We start from the raw sequence: 22384 nt of genomic DNA on the forward strand, positions 1-22384 counted from the left end.
GAGGACTAGGGGTCAAGGCTTGGGACACGGGAGGTCTGACCTCAGCTGGTGGGTCTCTGCTACTGGGAAAAAACCTAGGGGGAATAGGCTCGGCTTGCCACTGGGACATTTGGTCAGAGATGTTGATGGCAGTTGTAATGGCATCATCTAGAGAGAGCTGCCCATGTCTAAGCGCGATCTCCCTCCCAATGGCGCGGCTGAGCCCATTTTGAAAAGCTGTGAGTAGGGCTTTGGTCGTTCCACCCCGACTCCACAGCAAGGGACCGGAATTCAGAGGCAAATTCTCTTACTGAGCGCCTGCCCTGGCGAAGTCTCAGAAGCTGTTGAGCTGCCTGCTGTCCTCGTATAGGGTGGTCATAGACTCGCTTGAGTTCTGTGGCAAGGGCAGAAAAGGATTGGACTGCAGGAGAACGCTGCTCACGGAGGGCATTGAAATAACTGAGAGGAGGACCCTCAAGCAGATTAGCAGTATAGGCTATCTTGGCTTCTTCACGACCATAGCGAGACGGTTGAGCTTCAAAGCTCAGCTGGACTTGGGTTAAAAAGTCCCGACAAGTGTTAGGATTGCCAGAGTACTTAGCTGGTGGGGGGATGTGTGGCTCTGCATGAGGAACAGCGGCAGCGGCTGGAGCAGCAGGTACAGGTGGAGGTGCCTCAGGAGGTGGAGCTTGTGCCTGCGATGCAATGGTGAGAGCGGTAAGTTGGTTGGAGATCACAGTCATCTGATCAACAAGTCTTTGAAGCAGTGAATCATGGTTGCCTAAAAGCTGTCCTGATTAGCAACGGCCTCCTTCACCCTACCAAGTTCCGCTGGGTCCATATTAGGCCAGATCGTTCTGTCACGATTTGTTAAACTGGCGGACCCAAAAGCAGAACACAACAAAATCAAAGTCCAAGGGTGTTTATTAAATAATGCGGGAAAAAGCAATCCGGAGGGCAGCGGGATTCTAATGTGCAGGTGAGCAGGCTGAGGCTGAGTGGCAGGTAGGCAGGCAGGCAGGCAAGGCAAACGGCTGGCAGAGATTCTCAAACACTAGGGTTGTGAAACGATCTGGCATCGGCGCTGCAGGATCTCCAAACATTTAAAGACTGGGGATTATTAGCTGACGCCAGGCAGGTGAGGCGACGAGGGAACTGGAACCAGGTGTGCCAAGCTGAGAGCTGGAGCCAAGCCTATACGCCCACAGTACACGCCCACTCACAACACGCACACACAAACAAATAGACAGAACACAGACACTGACAGACTGTGACACTCCCCTCTTTCCCACTGTCCTTCTGTATTAGTATTTTCCAAAAAATTTGATATTTAATGGTTTGCATTAATGGACCATGAGTGCGACGGGGGCCCGTTCATCGCTGCTTGCAGCTTTAATTATTATTATTATTATTATTTTTGTTATTATTATTATTATTATTATTATTATTAGGTGAGGCCATGGAAGAAGACTTTTGGTCGGCCTCGAGGAAATTCTGGCCGATCGTTCGGCGCTTCAGAAGGGGGAAGCAGTACTCTGCCGGCAACGTTTATGGTGTGGGTGGGGAGCTGTTGACCTCGACTGGGGACATCGTCGGACGGTGGAAGGAATATTTCAAAGAACTCCTCAACCCGACTGACATGCCTTCCACTGAGGAAGCAGAGAGTGGGGACTCGGAGACGTGCTCATCCATCACCCAAGTCGAGGTCACTGAGGTGGTTCGTAAGCTCCTCAGTGGCACTGGGGGTGGATGAGATTCGCCCTGAGTACCTCAAGTCTCTGGATGTCGTAGGGCTGTCTTGGTTGACACGCCTCTGCGACATTGCATGGAGGAAGGGGACAGTACCGTTGGAGTGGCAAACCGGGGTGGTGGTCCCTCTGTTTAAAAAGGGGGGCCGGAGAGTGTGTTCCAACTATAGGGGGATCACACTTCTCAGCCTCCCGGGGAAAGTCTACGCCAGGGTACTGGAGAGGAGATTACGGCTGATAGTTGAACCTCGGATTCAAGGTGTTCGTCCTGGTCGTGGAAAACTGGACCAGCTCTACACCCTCCACAGGATGCTCGAGGGTTCATGGGAATTTGCCCTACCAGTCTACATGTGCTTTGTGGATCTAGAGAAGGCATTTGACCGTGTCCCTCGTGCCATTCTGTGGGGGATGCTCTGTGAGTATGGAGTCCGGGGCCCTCTATTAAGGGCTGTCCGGTCTCTGTATGATCGGAGCAGGAGTTTGGTTCGCATTGCCAGCAGTAGATCAGACTTGTTCCCGGTGCATGTTGGACTCCGGCAGGGCTGCCCTTTGTCACCGGTTCTGTTTTATGGACAGGATTTCTAGGCGCAGCCAGGGGCCGGAGGGGATCCGGTTTGGGAACCTCAGGATTTCATCTCTGCTTTTTGCGGATGATGTTGTCCTGTTGGCTTCATTGGACCGGGACCTTCAGCATGTGCTGGGGCGGTTTGAGGCCGAGTGCGATGCGGCAGGGTTGAGAATCAGCACCTCCAAGACCGAGGCCATGGTTCTCCACCGGGAAAGGGTGGCGTTCCCTCTCTAGGTGGGTGGAAAGGTCCTGCCTCAATCTCAGGGTCTTGTTCACGAGTGAGGGAAAGATGGAGCGTGACTAGGGGGTGTCAAGTTAGCGCGCTAATTGCGATGAATTAATTACAGACATATTTAGCACATTATGTTTTTTAATCGCTTAATCTATTTTTTGATCTCTAACTTTACATTTTCTGTTTGCGAATTGCCTTTATTTTGAAAACAATGGTCAGTCCCACTATGATGTGGACATTGATTGGCTGTCACTATGTTTGGGCGTGTTTAGCTATGCTGGTAGTCTCCCATTGTAACTGGACAGGCATGTTGAGGAACAGTGAGTAGCAGAGAAGTGAAAATGGAGGATCATGTGAAAGTTGTCGGTCCAGTGAATGAGGGATTTACATTTCTAAACCGCCCAGACGGCAGCATTGATAAAGCTAGAGTGATGCGTGTTCTTTGAGGAAAGGACTTTGCTCACCACTGAAGCAGCTCAAGTTTAGCCACGTAAACGCAAAGCACCCAGTCGCGCTTGACACCACTAAGCTTGACATTGACAGACGGATCGGTGCAGCGTCCGCAGTTATGAGGTCGGTGTACTGGACCGTCATGGTGAAGAAGGAGCTCAGTCGAAAGGGGAAACTCTCGATTTACCGGTCAATATATGCTCCCAATCTCACCTATGGCCATGAACTTTGGGTAGTGACCTAAAGGACAAGATCACAGATACAAACGGCTGAGATGAGTTTCCTCCGCAGGGTGGCTGGACGCTCCCTTAGAGATAGGGTGAGGATAGGGGGAGGAGCTCGGAGTCGAGCCGCTGCTCCTTCACATTGAGAGAAGTTAGCTGAGGTGACTTGGGCATCTATCCTCCTGGCCATCTCCCTAGGGAGGTGTTCCAGGCAGAGTGTGAAATACGCCTTTATGTATGCAAATTAGCCATGTGCGCCAGGTAAGAGGCCAGCCTGCTTAATATGGCCTGAACCCACCTGAGAGCTAATGTTTTTTTTTAATTATTGTTATTATTATTTTGCGTTATGGCCTGTTATGAGTGTGATTTGTGAATGTGTAAGCTGCGTGAACCCACCTGTTGAGAGCCATCATGTTTTTTGTTTTTTTGCGTGATCACCTGTTATGAGTGGAATTTGTGACTGTGTTCACACAGCTGTGTTAAAACATAATTTCCTGGATGGTTACATAACATTAAATAATCAGTCATCATTGTGAAGGTTGAGGATCTGTTTAAGTGCACTGATTGCATGTCTCCGATAGTGGCATTTGTTGTTACTGTTATTTGAATGCACTATTCATTTTCATTGTATATTTTTTTTTATTTATCTAAAAAAATACATTAGCCTATTTTGTTTGTTTATTCGTTTCTGCAATGCACTGGTCGTGCGCCAGTGTCCTATACCTGGCATTTATTCATTAAGTGCACTGTGCACCAGTGTGGTGCCAATTAATGTCTTTTATTTATTTAAATTATCAGATTTAATTTGTAAATAACATTCTGCATCGTAATGCACAATTTTGCCTCCTGTTTGTAAAACAACGTGCATGTAAAATGGTTAAAAGTGTGCGTGTATTTGTCATAGGCTATAGTAGGCTGATTGTATTGGTTTATTGCATAGGGCCACACTGTTTAAAAAACAAAAAAAAAAAAAAAAAAAAACGTGAGTTAGGATCCCCCCCGAATATGGATGGGTATTTCGCACACTGTTTCCAGGCATGTCCCTCCTCCCTGGGGAGGTGTTCCAGGCATGTCCCACTGGTAGGAGACCCTGGGGGAGACCCAGGAGACTATGGGCCCGATTTACTAAGATCCTAAATAAAGAGTACTAAATTGCGTGTGCACTGAAAAAGTTTGCGCGTGCTGTTTGCGTGTGGTTTGCGGGTGATCAACTAAGATTGCGTGCGCAATTGATAACAGGTGCAAACAGCAGTATTTAAATGAGGTGTTGCGCGTCTTAAGGTTTGCGAGCGTAAACTCTGCGCCATGGAGAGTGGATGGAATACACAGTCACAAGTCACAAGCGCAAAATGAAATTTGACGAGTTGGAGTTAGAGATATTAGTGGAATTACCAAAAGAAACGCAATATCGGAGAAAACCTGCGATAGAATAAATGCAGTTGGTAACACAAAAAACGGAAAAACGTCTGGTTTTTCATATTTCAATTTTAGGCACAGATCAAAAATACGAAATAGAAAAACGGGCCACAGGACCGAATTTGATTTTAATATTTAATTGGTCGGGTTTGCGTGACCCGGCGGTGCTCGGTATGATCTGAGGAGAAAAAGACAATCAGACACAGAGCTGGAGAGCGCTTTGATTCATCTATTTATGAGTTAAGTTTTTATTCAGATGTCCACAGTATATTGCAAATATTATATATTATATAGCAAACACTGACAGTAAATGTGTGACAGACGGGACCATCATATGGCAAGAAGAGAAGAAAAGTGTTCAGAACAGCGCACAGAGCGCACACTAAAGGCTGATTTATGGTTCCGCGTCACACTAACGCAGAACCGACGGCGCAGTCTCTGCGCTGATCACAGACACACCGGGTCGGAGCGGATTTGGTCATGATGTTTAACCTGTGTTTTGTGATTAATAAGCACGGGTTTTAATTAAATGTAATTCACGAAGGATGATTTCACGTTCAATAAGATAAATAATCAATAAAATACAAAGTTTTGGCACAAAGGCTTGGCCTGCTTGTGGGCGAGTGGAGGGGGGCACAATAAGAGAAGGTGGCAAGATATAAGGCAGAGAACTAAAGAAAAAGTGGCCTTTAATAAAACTTGTGCAACCATTTTTAAAATAGCATGCAGCAGAATAAAGACTCTCTCTCTGCGTATTCTTTGATTTTGGACGTCGCTTCCTTGCCACAATAACAGCAGCAGCAGATTAGCACCTTCCTTTCGAACGTATTAAATACAGACGCAATCACAATACGCGCAATTACTTTCAGGCTTGGTAAATCTCATTGCGCGTGGTAAATGGACCAATTTGCATCTTCCCCTCCCAGTATTTAGGATTTCTGCCGGGTATGCCCCATATTGATTATTCATCAGGGCAAAAGTACTAACTGAATTGCGTGTGCAATTTTGCGCATTTCAGAGACGCAGTCGTCTTTGCACGCCGTTAGTAGATCAGCTCGCACATTGGTTTGCGGGTGCTGTCAAGTTTGCACAGGTTTTTACGCACGCAAACCTTTAGTAAATCGGGCCCTATGGGGTAAATCCACAAAGAATAGATTGCGCCCGCAAATAGCGCTGTGAATTGCGCTGCATCTGCGCCCGCAATTTGCCCCGCTTTAAGGTCCTATTCACAAAAGATTTTGCTCTAATGATATACCGGAGCAAACACGCCCATAAAGTTTTGCGGCTGAGTGCAATTTGCACTTGTCTGAGTGAGCGGAGCTGTTTCCAGTGTTCTCCATATTTCAGCACACAGATTGGTCCATAATGAAAACTGCAGAGAGCACAACAGCCTCAACTTTCACGTATTTGTACTTCTAGTATTTCGCATTTAGATAGATAGATAGATAGATAGATAGATAGATAGATAGATAGATAGATAGATAGATAGATAGATAGATAGATAGATAGATAGATAGATAGATAGATAGATAGATAGATAGATAGATAGATAGATAGATAGATAGATAGATAGAACCTTATTCATCCCCAAAGGGAAATTCAACCGTCCAGCAGCTCATCAAAACATAAACATAAAAACACACTTCCATTCAGACAATAAAAGCACATTCATAATATTAAAATAAACATGACATATAAGGTTTTTAAACAAATATCATGTAAAGTGCAAACTAAAATATAGTCCAGTTGTGGCAGAGGTGAGTGTGTGAAACTGAGTTCAGGACAGTTAAACAGTCTTATTGCTGCGGGGACGCAAGGATCTCCTGAACCGCTCCGTGTGCAGTGAGCAGAGGCTGCGGACCTGACCGCTGCAGCTGCTGCCCCTCTGTTGCTCCTGGAGGCTGTGGAGAGGGTGTCTCTCCATTATAGCACTCAGTTTGTTCAGTGTGCCCCTCTCCACCACAGATCTTAGCGGGTCCAGACTCCTGCCCAACACTGAGCCCGCTTTTTTGACCAGTTTGTTCAGTCGCCTGGTGTTTTTGATTGCAAGGCTGCCCCCCCAACACAAAGCAGCAAAAAAGAGTGCACTGGCCACCATTGTGTGGTAGAACATAGCCATCATCTCCACACACACATCAAAAGACCTCAGTGTCTGTATGACATAAGCTAATGAAATGTCAAATGTTAAGAGGCTGTGCGCATTTACGCACAAGGCACAGCACCAGTAACTTCATTAACACCGGATCGGGATCAGATCAGGATCTAATGGTAGTTCATGTTCTTTGTTTTGCTACACACACCTACAGGTCAGCTGTTAAACACACACATTCTAGATTTATATGTTTATATGGTGGAATTGTTTGTAATAAAGCAGCCCCTTATGTAGCCTATGGATGAATCCTGAGCTCCGTCCTGTTACTTTTATTTTTAAATCCGAGATAAGTCCACAACCCCACTTGATCTGATAGTCTACAGTCATGTCTGAATGTAGATTTCACCCTTAATATCATTCAGTATAACACAGGCTTGAATGATATTGAAGAGAGAGAGAAACATATACAGAGCGGGAGTGAGGAGTGAGTTTGCGACTTTGCGCGCAGTTTAATACACGCTTCTGAAACACGGTATTTGCTCCACTATTTTTGCGTGTGGCAAATACCGCTGGCCTTTGTGAATTAGGCGCTTTTTGCAATGAGGCTTATTTGCATAGAAAGGGGGCAATTTTGCGCCGAATGTATGAATATTACCTAATTTGCATGCATGCAAATGGCACAGGCGCACAATGCCACTATTTGCTTGGCAGCGCAGTTTGTGGAGCAATTCGCCCTTTGCGGGTGCTTTGTGAATTAGACGCTCTCTTTTTGTCTCATTTGCACCGGTTTAGCGGCCGCAAAAGCCGCGCAATCCTTTTGTGGATTTGGCCCTATGTCTCTCCAGCGTGTCCTGGGAACGCCTCGGACTCCCCTCGGAAGAGCTGGAGGAAGTGTCTGGTGTGAGGGAAGAAAATGGATGGATGGATGGATGTGAAGTCAAATATGAAAACATTTAGAGACAGAATCAAGATTAAAACAAGAATAATGAGATGAAAAGCTAATTTATGATCAAACGTCAACAATCCAGTAAATTATTTAATATTTAAATGTGAAAAAGATCAAATAAAAACACAATAAACCAAAAAAACTAAACAAACGGTGATCATCATCATCATCATCATCATCATCATCATCATCATCATCATCATCATCATCATCATCATCATCATCACTACCATCATCGAGACACTGACAAACCAGAACCAAGTCCAAGTCCAAAGCCCAAGTCCAGGATCCAACAGAGACAGTTTCTCTGACAGGACTCTTGAGACTAAACTGGACACAGAGACACTGAGCAACCAGACCAGGACCAAAGTCCAAATCCAGGACAGAGAGGTTCAGTGAAGGTGGTGTTGAAGGTGTGGAGGTGGATCAGTCTGTCAGAGACGACTTCATAGAAGGACAGAGTTCCAGCAGGAACGTCCACGTACACTGCTACTCTGCCAGAGACTGAGGATGAAGATGAGGAGATGATGGATGTGTCCCTGTTATTGTGACAGACATGGTACTGACCAGCTAGATAACAGTTCAGACTCCAGGAATGATCGTTTCCTCCAAAAACAAAGACATCAGAGTCTCCTCCCCGGCTGATTCTTCTGTAACTCACTGATACAGAAACCCCTTTGCTCCACTGGACCTCCCAGTAACAGCGACCCGTCAGAACCTCTCTACACAGCAGCTGAGGAAGACAATCAAACCTGTCTGAATGATCAGGATATGACTGAACCTCATTCACATGTGTCATCTCCCTGTTGTCATCAGACAGTTTGATGTTGTTGTTGACTGTGTTCTTGTCGATGGTGAGTTGACAGGAATCTGATGGAGAGAACAAACAAGCAGCTGCAGTTATTATTGATCAGTTATTGATTACTGATGGACTCATGAACGAGTGAAGATGGCTGAATAAAAACACACTTACACTTCCTCAGACCTGGTCTCAACCATCGTTGTCCAGCAGGCTCCACCCTGAAAGGAGGAGGGGGGTCAGACCAGCTCAGTCTCTTTCAGAGGAAGCAGAGATGTCAGAGCCCCCCCACCCCCATCTCCTGTTGGGCACTCCCGTATCCGCTAAATAGCATCCCACGACACCCCTGAGCAATCACCCCACACAAGCAAACCCCCACACCTGTGCCACCATAACTAACACAATATAACCCCCCCCAACCCCAAGCAGTGTGTCCGTACCTGAGAGTGTCCAGCCTCCAGCGGGGATCCTCCAGTCTAGACAGAAGCTGCCCTGCTGACTCCCCTGCATGGTTGTAGCTCAGGTCCAGCTCTCTCAGGTGTGAGGGGTTGGAGGTCAGAGCTGAGACCAGAGAAGCACTTCCTTCCTCTGAGATCAGACAGCCCGACAGCCTGCAGACACACAACACAGGTCTGCTGCATGTTCTCTGCACAAGTGTCCCGCTGCAGACATATTTAGCAGCACGTTCACTGGGACTGTTTTCTTCCTGCTCTTGGTGAAGGCGGATACTTTTTCTACTCCCGCTCCCCCCCTATCTGCCCTGATGCTGGTCTCTGTCTTGTTCTGTCTTGTCACTCTTTTGGAGCTTCTCTGTTCACATCCTCCGAAATTTTCTACAATCATGGAATTGGTTCACTGGTCTCTCAGTGCAATTTACCAAATTTTCTCGATGAGAAAACAGGGCATAGGGGAGCCCTCTTGCCCCGACGGGACGTTTGCTGCTGGATACACAATGGACTCCTGGAAGACGTGGAGGATCGTATGTCTGTCCAGACTGTCGGTCAAGGATGTTTAAGATGCTTCATAATTGGATTTCTGATAACAGAATTTCTGTTTTTTGGAGCTGGTGCATATCAACAAATTTGGAAAACGTAGACAGCTATTCTGGCCCTTTCAGAGCTACCTGACGTGGCTGAAGGGATCAGCTGTGCGACCAACACTCAGACTCTAAAGTTGGGGGAGCAAAATCGCAAGTTGGATGCGATTCTTGAACAGAATCTCAGGCTAGCTGCGTTTTTTCAGCTCATTGGCAGGATGGAAAAGACCTTGGAGAATTTGGGAGCTCGGCTTGGCTGGAATTGACCACAAATTAGTCTGTTTGGAGTCGCCAATGATGAACCAGAGACTTAAGGCAGACGGAAAATTACTGGAGTCTGACCCAAATGCAATTGACCTTGACAGAGCGACTTGGCAGGCTGGTCTCACCAAAATCCCTGGAGGAAAGAAAACAAGACCCTTTGCCCTGATGAGACATTGTGACACCGTGGTTGACCTGAAATGTCAGCTTTGTACCCCCTGCAGAGGAGACACCTTGGAACTAGCTTCAACAAAGACTTGAACCACGGGAATGCCATATGATGAAGGTCCTGACTGACTGATATGTTAATACCAACTCATTTGGCCACAGACTTGAACCACGAGAACACCCTATGGGTTAATTTAGAACATAGTGACAGTCATGCTAAATGCCCGATAACGGCATTTGGCCACAGATCACATCTGACTGTAAATTGTTTTTGTCTCTCACTTGCCTTGTTTATTCCTGCCTTTTGTGCTTTGAACTTACTGTATAAAAAGTCATGATTCCAACCACTCTGGGTCAGCACACCAACCCAGCCATGCGCTGCGTAGGTCTGCTCAACGCCGGCTTACTGAATAAAACTCACTACACCACAGCGGACTTCTGAACTGGTTTTGATAATATTCTTCAACAGCCCCCACTAGCCCTCCCCTTCCCCTCAGGACACCTGTGGACCTGGATCAGAACTATACCGAGCCGATTACACAGAGGACGATGGCTGAGGAGTAGGTCTGGGGCAAAGTTCACAGACTTACCACTCTCACACACACAATGGTAAATACACTTCCCTCATTATTCAACGCCTTCCCGGCTCCCTCCGTATCACCCTCCCAACACAGTACACTGAAATGCTGTGCCAGGAGGCAGCGGCGATCCCCCAGGTGACTTGTACCGCCCCCTCCACCCTCACCCCCTCCACATATGCTTGTATGATGTTAATGGATGAGTATGTTGCTTCTCTGTGCTGAGGTGTTTTTTGGAACCTTCATACTGTGTCCACACAGTGTGAAGATTAATTTTTTCCCCTCCTTTTTCCCCAATGTCATCCTTTCTCAGCTAATGATGAAGGTGGTGCTTAGCACCTGTCTACCCATGTCATACGTTGTAATTTGTTGTCTGTGTTTGTTGTGTCTCTTTTTTGTTTTCCTTTTGCTGTGTCAGGCTGCTGAATCAATGACAATAAAATGAATTTGATTTGATTTTTGATTCGAACTGGAAAAGACTTGAATGAATCCCGACCTGAGAGACTCCAGTTTACAGTGTGGACTCTCCAGTCCAGGACACAGCTTCTCCAGTCCAGAATCCCGCAGGTCGTTGTTGCTCAGGTCCAGTTCTGTCAGACTGGAGGACTGAGAGCTGAGGACTGAGGACAGATCTGCACAGATGTTCCCTGAGAGATTACAGCCACTCAGTCTGCAGACGGAAAAAAGAACAACAACCGGGTTATTTCACTGTTATGGAAGAAAATGTAGTTGTGTCTCTGTTGGTCTTTTATGTGACATTAAAGTCTCTGGAAATGAAAGAACCAGCGTAAACTCACTCATCTGAGGTTGTGCTGAAAAAAGACCCCAAACAAGTGAAGAAAACATAAACTCTGGAGGTAAAACCAGACGTTGTCAGAAACTACCCTCCATTCCAGAGGTCCAACATGTGTCTGTTGGTACTTACAGAATTTTCTTGGAGACTTTGACCACTGGCAGCAGCCTCCGTAGAGCCTCCTCTGAAGCTGAGAACTTCTTCAGGTCAAACACCTCCAGATCTTCTTTTGATGACAGTAAGATGAAGGCCAGAGCCGACCACTGAGCAGGAGACAGTTTATCTGTGGAGAAATATCCAGACCCCAGGGACCGTTGGACCTCCTCCACCAGAGACCGATCGTTCAGTTCATTCAGACAGTGGAACAGGTTGATGCTTCTCTCTACAGACAGATCATCACTGATCTTCTTCTTGATGTATTTGATAGTTTCCTGATTGTCCTGTGAACTTCCTCTGTTTGATTTTATCAGACCTCGTAGGAGGTTCTGATTGGTCTCCACTGAAAGACCCAGGAGGAAGCGCAGGAACAAGTCCAGATGTCCATTTGGACTCTGTAAGATCTTGTCCACAGCACTCTGATAGAAACCAGTAGAAGAACGGTGAGTTGTTAGTTGATCTTCCAGCAGGTTGACTTCAGAGCTGATGAATGTCTGACGGACATGAAGAGCAGCCAGAAACTCCTGAACACTCAGATGGATGAAGCAGAAGACCCGGTCCTGGTACAGGCTGCTCTCCTCTCTAAAGATCTGGGTGAACACTCCTGAGTACATCGAAGCCTCTCTGACATCGATGCCACACTCTCTCAGGTCTGGTTCATAGAAGATCAGGTTTCCTTTCTGCAGCTGCTCAAAAGCCAGTTTTCCCAGAGACTCCACCATCTTCCTGCTCTCTGGACTCCAGTGTGGATCCGTCTCAGCTCCTCCGTCATACTTGACCTTCTTCAGTTTGGCCTGGACCACCAGGAAGTGGATGTACATCTCGGTCAGGGTCTTGGGCAGCTCCCCTCCCTCTCTGGTTTTCAGGACTTTCTCCAGGACTGTAGCAGTGATCCAGCAGAAGACTGGGATGTGGCACATGATGTGGAGGCTCCGTGATGTCTTGATGTGGGAGATGATCCTGCTGGTCTGCTCCTCATCCCTGAACCTCTTCCTGAAGTATTCCTCCTTCTGTGGGTCAGTGAACCCTCTAACTTCTGTCACCATGTCAACACAGTAAGAAGGGATCTGATTGGCTGCTGGGGGTCGTGTGGTGATCCAGAGACGAGCAGAAGGAAGCAGGTTCCCCCTGATGAGGTTTGTCAGCAGCACATCCACTGAGGTGGATCTTCTGGGGTCACTGACGATTGTAGATTTGTGGAAGTCCAGAGAAAGTCGACACTCATCCAGACCGTCAAAGATGAACGCGACCTGGAAGTCTTCAAAGCTGCAGATTCCTTTGGTTTCAGAGAAGAATGCATGAACTAGTTCCACCAAGCTGAACTTCTGCTCTCTCAGTACATTCAGCTCTCTGAAGGTGAATGGAAGCAGGAACTGGATGTCCTGGTTGGTTCTGCCTTCAGCCCAGTCCAGAGTGAACTTCTGTGTTAGGACTGTCTTCCCGATGCCAGCCACTCCCTTCGTCATCACCGTTCTGATTGGTCCTTTTCTTCCAGGTGGGGGTTTAAAGATGTCTTCCTGTCTGATGGCTGTTTCTGCTCCATCGGGTTTCCTGGAAGCCACTTCAATCTGTATGACTTCATGTTCTTCATTGACCTCTCCGGTCCCTGCCTCTGTGATGTAGAGCTCCGTGTAGATCTGCTCCAGAAGGGTTGTCTTTCCTGCTTTAATGACCCCCTCAAACACATGCTGATGCTTCTTCTGCAGCTGACCTTTGAGTTTGGATTGACAAACGGCAGCAACGGTATCTAGATAAAGATGAAATAAAGACAAACACTTAGTGATTAAAACCACCCCACAACAAGTTCTACTTCCTCTAAAGAATCAACATTTCAACATTCACTGATCAGCGGTTCAATGAGGAGTATTGAAGCGTTTTCCTCCCAAAAAAACCCTCTGATCAATCAGAGGAACAAGAACAGTGTTTCCTCTACGATTCACTGCAGACACACAAGTTGTGTTTGTTTTGTGTTTGCTGGAACTTGATGAGGCATTGTGACACCGTGGCTGACTTGAAACGCCAGCTTCCTACCCCCTGCAGAGGCGACAACTTGGAACTGGCTTCAACAAAGACTTGAACCATGGGAATGCCATATGATGAAGTTCCTGACTGACTGATGTTAATACCAACTCATTTGGCCACAGACTTGAATAATGAGAACACCCTATGGGGTAGTTTCCAACTGAATGATATTCATGCTGAATGCCCGAGGACGGCATTTGGCCACAGATCACACCTGACTGAAATACCCTTTAATTGCTTTTTGTCTTTCACCTTTGGCTTGTTTATTCCTGCCTTTTGTGCTTTGAACTTACTGTATAAAAAGTCATGATTCCAACCACTCTAGGTTGGCACACCAACTCAGACCTGATCTGTGTCGGTCTGCTCACCGCCGGCTTACTGAATAAAACTCACTACACCACAGCGGACTTCTGAACTGGTTTTGATAATATTCTTCAACAGACTGAATATTGAATCCACACGGTTCAACTATTTAGAATAAAACTTTTATTTACTGGGATATTAATTACCCTATTAATGAGATGTTCCTAACATAAGACGGTGCAAGAAGATGCGCTGAGTTCCTCCACCTTCCAGTGGGTTTAATGTTGTGTCTGATCTGTGAATGTTGGTCATCTACTGAGACATTCTGAGTTGTTCATCCAGCAGCTCAGATGTTCAGAGAAACGTCTTACTGCTCTGCAGGAGGTCAGCCAGCGTCTCCTGCTTCCTCCTCCTCAAGAACCTCACTGTGATCTTCATGAATGCCTCTCTGATGCTCTTCTGCTCTTCATCTTCATCCTCCTCCAGACTCTCTGAGGATTCTGGGTAATCTGTACTCAGAACCTTCTGGATCTTCTTCAGCTGGTCCTTCACAAACATGAAGATGTCGTCCTCCAGCAGCTGGAACAGAAGACCACATGAATGACCCAATCAGACTGAAATCATGGAGACAAACATCGGGTCCATGATGGACAGACTGACAGTCCACTGGTCTCCAGAGACCAGCATGGAGACAAACATCAGACCCATGATGGACAGACTGACAGTCCACTGGTCTCCAGAGACCAGCATGGAGACAAACATCAGGCCCATGTTGGGACAGACTGACAGTCCACTGGTCTACAGAGACCAGCATGGAGACAAACATCAGGCCCATGTTGGGACAGACTGACAGTCCACTGGTCTCCAGAGACCAGCATGGAGACAAACATCAGGTCCAGGTTAGACAGACTGACAGTCCAGTTGTAGACCAGCATGCAGATGGACAACAGGACAACAGATGGAGAAGCAGTTGTTGTTCATGTACGGACCTGAAATATGGAGTTCAGCTGGGTCTGATGCTGCTGGACAGACGGACCACTGGGGGACTCTGAGATCTGCTGGTCCACTCTGTGGAGGAATCATGAAGAACTAGGTCACATCATGTCTGAAGGTCCATGGAGTCATGTTTGGATGAGAACAGTCCACCAGAGGACTTCCTGTCATGTTAAAGGTTCGCTGGTCCTCCTGAGACGACTGAGAATGTGACAGATACAGGAAATCTTCCCTCTCTCAATGCACAACCTGGTACAATAATACACTTTAATTTATTCATCGTTGCTCTGAATCTCTATTGTACACTTACTTAAATGTATACGATGTGGGGCCGTGGACAGCTCGCGTTGAGCAAGTGCTGTTTACAGAGGCTACTGACCTCGATTAGGCAGCGCAGGTTTTGCATTTTAAAGTTCTACTTAGAACCTTCTTAAGATCAAGAAGAGCAGAATGATAATTCTTAACTGGTCTTAAGATTTTGATCAGGAGTTTACATATAAACATTTTTAGGTAGCGCTTTTATACCTTTATATATTTTTGTATTTTATTTTGGCTTCGTCACCATCTGTTCCTTGTATGTTATGCTGCTGCGTACCAATAATATCCCAATCCTAGGATCAATAACGTAGATTTTATCTTATCTATCTGGCATATTCCGGTTTGTTCATGTTCATCATGTTTCTTCGGAACAGACGAGGGTCTACTACGGTGTCCCGCAGGGTTCAGTACTAGGGTCGGCTACGGTGTCCCGCAGGGTTCAGTACTAGGGTCTACTACGGTGTCCCGCAGGGTTCAATACTAGGGCCAATCTTGTTCTGTTTCTACATGCAGCCCTTGGGAAGTATAATCTAGAACCACGGCATCAATGTTAATTTCTATGCTGATGATACGCAGCAGCACGAATGCTGAAAGGAATCGTGCATCAAGTTCTAAACGACCTCGGTCCACAATATTTGCAAGATATTTGCTAGACATGCTGCTATGGAGCTACGCTGCAGGGGGACACCAACGTGATCCACTGACCTGCAGCCCTCCCCCGTCCTCCCTCTGACCACCTCAGTGTAAAGCAGGGGTAGGCAACCCTGGTCCTCGAGTGCCACTGTCCTGCATGTCTTAGATGCTACCCTGCTTTAACACACCTGATTCTAATTGATCATCGTCATCAACTTGTCATCCAGGGCTGCACAATTCTGTTGATGACACAGATACTTTTATCACGGTGTGCTGAAGCAGGGTAGCATCTAAGACATGCAGGACAGTGGCACTCGAGGACCAGGGTTGCCTACCCCTGGTGTAAAGCCTGAGTTATGGTTCCGCGTCAAACCAATGCCGTGTCTACGCCGTCACCGTGACGCCGTCGTGAACCCTTCGGACTTCTCTGTCATTTTGCCGCGGTGCAGTACCCCCCCTGACCGCTAATTCGCGATCTTTTCCTGAATGGTTTATTCGACTTTTTCCGGTCACAGTGAATCAAAGAGATAAGGACAACAAACAAAATCACACATACACGAAGAAAAAAGCGCTGAAAGTTCACGACTGCTTCAAACCGTAAACCGGAAATGCGTTGCTACCAAGCAAACCAATCACATCCCTCTCCGTCTGCGTGTGATCTGCGTCGCCTAGATGCGTAGTTACAATTTTCGTGAGGTGCACGTCAGTGACGGCGTCAGTGACGGCGTCAGTGACAGCGTGTGGTCTGCGTCGACGCGGTATTTTTCTGAGTCTGCTTTTGGGTTCGTTCTGTAGTTCATTTATATAAAACTCACCTCACCGATGGAGAATGTTGGGTATCTTTAAAATCGAAAAAGAAATCCAATGATCTGTCACTCTTCAAGGACACACAGCTGGGTTCAGGTCCAGGCGCGGGTTCAGGACCAGATCGTCTCCTGTAATAAAGGTGTTTGGTGACGTGAGGTCATGTTCTGGTCCTTGGAAAGAACTTAGACACAACTTGTATTGTTATAGATGCTTTATAGATAAAACTGAATGGAAAATAAACAAGACATATATTTCTAAAACTAAAATAATCATGTTACGATAAAAACATTTCAGTCTCTTTTACGTTTTCAGAAACATTTATGTAAAACTCACCTCACTGAGGGAAAATGTTGGGTCTCTTTAAAATCAAAAAAAAAATCCAATGATCTGTCACTCTTCAAGGACACACAGCTGGGTTCAGGTTCAGGTCCAGACCCAGACCCAGACCCAGGTCCAGGTCCAGGTTCAGGTCCAGGTCCAGGTCCAGGTCCAGGTCCAGGTCCACTCCTGTAATAAAGATGTTTGGTGATGTGAGGGCTGAACTCTGACGTGTAGGAGAGTCATGGACAGTTAGAGGTGATCATCTCACCTCTCTTCTTCTCTCTGACTCTCAGGTTTTCCCCTCGGGGAGGTTTTAGAGGGAAGGACTCCCTCCTCTCTGTCCTCACACTGATCCATGCTGCTGGATTCACATCAGCTCACACACTCCTTCTACCTTCATCTGCAGAGGAAACAGTCATTGTGTCAGGGTTTTGTCATTTCCCCCAGTTTGTGTTTTCAGTTCTGTCTCTCCTGTTTTCCATCTGCCCTGATTGTCTGCACCTGTGTCTCGTTATCCCCTGTGTACATATAGTCTTGTCTTTCCCCTGCTCCATGTTGGTCCGTACTGTTTGCTCCCTCCATGTCTCCACGTCTAGTTTTTTGGATTCCTGTTTCTGTTCAGCCAGTTTTGATCCTGTTTTGTCTTTGTTTAATAAATCCTGCTTTTTGCGAACTTCTGCTCTCCTGCGTTTGGGTCCTCAACTAAACCACACCGTGACACATTGTAGATGTACAACGACTGCAGTGAGGAAGCTGCTGCACTTCTACTATCCGACCACTAGATGGAGCCATGGAGCTCAGCTCACACCGTCAACCCACGTTTACACTCCATTTAATCACATGTTTGCTCTTAGTTTCTGTAACCAGTCAGAGTCTAAGAGCCACAATTGGTTACTGTGTCACATCAACTGCCCTATCCCTTACTTCCTGCTCTCTCTGAGACATAAAAATACCATTATAAAACAGAAAGGTGAAATCCTTCAGTCTGATTGGTTGTTAACCTGTGGTATAATAAACATATTGTTTTTCATTCCAATGTATACAGCATACTGTTTATATTTCCTAATTATATATATTTTTTACTTTTTTTTATGCTTTCCCTGCATGTGTGTGTTGAGTGTACTGCTGCTGCACAAAGAGAATTTCCCCATTGAGGGAGAAATAAAGGACAATCTTATCTTATCTTATCTTATCTTATATGCCCCGGCTTCTATTCTTAAGCTTTATCACAGCATATCATTACGCGTCAGGGAAGCAACAATATATCCATGAAAACAACCAACAGTTACATATTTTTTAACGGTTACAGCAGGTAGCAAAAAGTAGCTGGTGTTAAAGTTTATTTTTTTATTTTCGTTAACAATTTCGTTTGTCATGTTCACAGTTAACTTTGATCTCCGGGGAGGAGCTAACGATGGATGAATGGATTTACGAGTGCCTGTCTCCGAAAAAAATATGACATGCAGAGCTACATCTGGAGAGATGGGACTATTTATTTCCACAGTGGGGCTATTTTTACTGGATAATATGTATTTCTGATTAATTAAAAACTACATAAAATACATTGTGTATTCCTCTTTCATATTTACATTATTGGTAACCGTTTTATAAAAGCAATACATTTTATTATAAATATTAAACTCTACCACTGTGTAAAAACGTCCTGTTTTTATCTTCATATTTTTGTTTGGACGTGCATTTTTTCCCTGCCATTTTGAGAGTGGATTTTTTTCCCTCCAAGTTATTTCCGTCACAAACATGAGCGCGCGACCAAGTCCTGCCTCAGTCCACAAGGTTGATGTGAGTTTATCCTGAAAATGTTGGAGGAGGTTTTAGAAGAAGTTCTATCTTCAACACCTTACCACAAATGTGAAGTTATAACAAATATTCTGGTGTAAAAACATCTTAAGACAACATTCTGTTAACAAAAATGAAGTTATATCTTTAAATTTACTCCTCTCTCTTCTTTTACTTTGGCTTATTGGTGCAAAATGCATTCTGGGATACTCTGACACGTCAAGCGCCCACGTCTCCCCCGAGCACCAACCATCTGACCTCCAGGCTGAGTCTCAGGTTGCAGTTCCTCCACTGACCACTAGAGGCCGCAACAGCGCGTTCACCTCGCTGAACTGTGTGTTCAAATGTCCAACTTTACAGAAGAAAGAAACATATTTACAGTCTGGTTCAAAACACTGAAAGAGGAGTAAAAAAATAAGGTTGTATCTTCATTGTTGTTAAACATAATTTAGATGATGGATGTTTTAGCAGTGATTAAACTACTGACATTCAAAAGTAGAAAAAGTGAAATAAAACTCACAGAGTCAGAAACAATTCATCCAGATGAGTCCCCGCTCCATTCTGAGTTGTATTAATGTACAGATAGTTTATTTAATGTTAACTAAATGTAATGTTCCTGGATGAAAGTTAGCCTGTAAGCTGAGCTGTGATGTCATAAAGTCCGCTGATGTCTCTAACTGCAGAAACACTTAACTTTGTCCTCCATACTGCAGTAAACCTTTTTATTAGATTAATTTTTAACACAGAGCAGGCAGAAGCTGCAGTCACCACCTTTTGTTAACCGCTATTCAGGCCCGGTTCTACGAGGGTGCATAAGCATGCATTGCACCCTCAGTTTATGTGTTTGCATCCTCAGTTGAAAAGACGAAAAGAAAACTGACAAATGCGTGCGTTAAGCCTGATTCATGGTTCCGCGTTAAATCGACGGCGTAGCCTACGGCGTAGGGTACGCGGCGACGCGCACCGTACGTTCGCGTCCTTAGTTTATATTTATGGTTATATTTATTTTTGTTATTTATTTTTCTATGTTTTATTTTCTGTTGCTAGATTGTCTGATGGGTGAGGTAGCCCAGACTAAATGTAGCATTTTCTTTGTTCTGCAGCAATATTGCTGCAATAAAACATTTGAAATACACTTTAAATATTCTTGTTTTGCTAGTATCATTCTGCTTGAAATTATGGGAAAATGCATAATTTAGTGTTGAATAACGTGCCAGGCATGTGCACCCCCTCTGATCTGAGATGCACCGTAGTCATCATTTTCTAGAACCGGCCCTGGCTATGGTCCGGGGTCAGAACTCTGACAACACACACTTCATCACGGTTCAGAAAAAGATGTTTATAAGATATGTCTTAGGAACTACTGAAGACAACAGCAGTTAGTTCGTAGGCCAAAGGAGGACTGGCCCACTTTAACAGACCCTCATCACATAAATCTGCCCCCCCCAGGCACCCAACTTCCCTGTGTCGCTGCACACAGAACCACGACACACCGTAGGCTACCCAGCACACTCTGGCATTTAACATGCAGGTAAACACACCTTGATCTCTCCATAGCCCCCCCAAACTACCACCAGTATAACCTACTGATGATGTTTAAAATCATTTAAACAGCATTCAATAAGCCAAACGACTGTCAAAAGAAAATTATGTGAAGTTAACACCTCTATTTAACTCTGCAATCGATCAAGACCCTCTGCCAGGGTCTAAGCTTGAGGCGCTGGTCCGACCCGGCCGCCGGCACAACGCTGGAGAGTCGCAGCTGGGACAGCAGCCCCAACACAGGAACGTCCCACCTAATCCAGCTACCTTCACCCCCGGTGGCCCTGAGCAGAAACGGGAGAGCAGCCGCTCATCTCCGCCTCCTCCACACACGGACGGAGGCGGTAAAGCTGCTTCAGTCACCAGTAACAGCTCTGGTCCTGCTGACCATCATCTACCTGAACTGCTGCTCTCATTCACCGACTCCGCTCCAACATCTGGACGCGTCGAACCGTCGGCTCCTTCGTCCTTCAGTTCCAGCTGTGACTCTGTTAACGGGAATTATCTGCGGCACTTTTGTCCAAAAAACTGCTCCAATCACACGGAGCTCCCTGCACAGAAACCCGTCCACGAGAAAGTGAACGTAAACTTGACCAAACCATCTGCGTTTTCTCACTTAATGTTGTAAAAAGTAGGAGACGCGACAGCTTATCTTTTGGGTTACTTATTCACAGCTCTTTTGTCACGCTCATATTTTAATACGAATAAACTCGGCTCAAAGGTCGATTAAATAAAAAGAGCAAGTTCTGCTTGACTCCAGACGCACACCAGCTAGTGGTGGAAACATGGAACTGCACTCCTGAAATTACAGAGCAAAAAAATAAGGAAATTACTATTTGAATAGAGATAACATCAACAATATAACTATTTAAACTTAGAAGGCTACTCACTTGATCCCTACATATACTGTATATCCCAGGGTCATTTTAATCACGAGTGAAAGAATCATCAGTGACGTGTTTTAGTGACATTTTACATAAAACTCACTTCTCTGAGGCAGAACGTCTGCATCTTTTATAAAGGAATTTAGAACTGAATTTTGTCAAAATTCTGTATTATATCATTGCACCTAAATGTTTCCATATGATCATTTTTATTTTTATTATTTATTTCTCATTGTTCTTAACATGTCTATGTTCCTACTGTGAAGTACTTTGAGCTGCAATTCTTGTATGAAAGGTGCTATAGAAATAAAGTTGATTAGGGGCCGAGCGCTGACAGTGCGAAGGCCCTAATGTATCTGTAGGATTTTTTTTTCTTTTTTTCTCGTTTTTATTTTTCCGACGAAATGAGGACCTTTTTTCCCCCTAAACGTGCCCCAAAAGTCACCAAATTTTGCACGCAAACCCGACCTGGCAAAAAATTTGATATTTAATGGTTTGCATTAATGGGCGTGGCAAAGCGCCCCCTAGAAAACTTTGTGCTTCAAGCCCCACAATACGGTTTGACGTACATGCACGAAAATCGCTACACACCTGTATCATGTCACAACTTAAAGAAAAGTCTCTTGGCCATTTTTATGCCATGTCTTAGGCCGTTAATGCGGCCCGAGCCGTAACGTGCACCCAGGTGTGTTATACATCAAAATGTGCATCTCCATCCTGCGACGACGAGCATGACTTTTCTCAGTCAAAAGCGTTACCGTGGCGACGATAGACGCCAAAAAGCGCGCCCCCCCTTCATCTGGTTGGTCCAAATTTCATAGTTCCTATTTTCTGCCATAACTTTTGAATGGTTTGACATAGAGAGTTGTGGATGGTGTCATTTCTGATATGCTTATGATGATAAGTTGAGTTTTATGTGAACAGCAAAGGCATTTTTTATAGTTTTATTGACCCATTCATCGCTGCTTGCAGCTTTAATTATTATTATTATTATCTTTAAAAATGAACGACATTCCAAAATTAGAAATTGCTAATCTAATTTTTTACATAGATACAATTGGCCTTGTTAGCCTTTGCATTGGTGGACAGTCTAATGGTCCTAATATATTGTTTGACGATTAATTAATTAATTTGAAGATTAATGATATAAAATTGTTTTTTTAAACAGATGGATAGTCAATGAAGCCAAAGTATACATGTTCAAAGCAAAGGGAGAAATGTGGTTCAACACAAACACAAATCCAATTACAGATATTGCTCCATAATTTTGTAGTGAAAGAGCAACTCCAAAATTAATGTAAAACATCTTCAGGGGATC

The 22384-nt window shown here is 45.2% G+C and overlaps 1 protein-coding gene across 3 annotated transcripts in view; it reads right to left on the reverse strand.

Annotated features, from left to right (window-relative positions):
- The window catches only part of LOC133420214 (NACHT, LRR and PYD domains-containing protein 1-like), a 43155-nt gene extending 22355 nt beyond the window's left edge, over window positions 1-20800 (reverse strand). Inside the window, exons 1-11 of one of the 3 annotated variants that reach the window (XM_061709824.1) lie at window positions 20581-20800; window positions 17112-17243; window positions 16856-17029; window positions 16531-16650; window positions 14761-14839; window positions 14143-14350; window positions 11423-13193; window positions 10994-11167; window positions 8895-9065; window positions 8629-8675; window positions 4846-8525 (exon numbers count right to left, since the gene is read on the reverse strand). In XM_061709824.1, the coding sequence (XP_061565808.1) occupies window positions 7981-8525; window positions 8629-8675; window positions 8895-9065; window positions 10994-11167; window positions 11423-13193; window positions 14143-14350; window positions 14761-14839; window positions 16531-16650; window positions 16856-17029; window positions 17112-17200 (3378 nt within the window). In that variant the 5' untranslated portion in view covers window positions 17201-17243; window positions 20581-20800 and the 3' untranslated portion in view covers window positions 4846-7980. Of the gene's footprint in view, window positions 1-4845; window positions 8526-8628; window positions 8676-8894; window positions 9066-10993; window positions 11168-11422; window positions 13194-14142; window positions 14351-14760; window positions 14840-16530; window positions 16651-16855; window positions 17030-17111; window positions 17244-20580 lie in introns of those variants that run through there. The other 2 variants (XM_061709826.1, XM_061709825.1) reach the window with 2 other exon arrangements.
- Window positions 20801-22384: the final 1584 nt, after the last annotated feature.

The sequence above is a fragment of the Cololabis saira genome, chromosome 20, assembly GCF_033807715.1.
Source record: "Cololabis saira isolate AMF1-May2022 chromosome 20, fColSai1.1, whole genome shotgun sequence".
Lineage (NCBI taxonomy): Eukaryota > Metazoa > Chordata > Actinopteri > Beloniformes > Belonidae > Cololabis > Cololabis saira.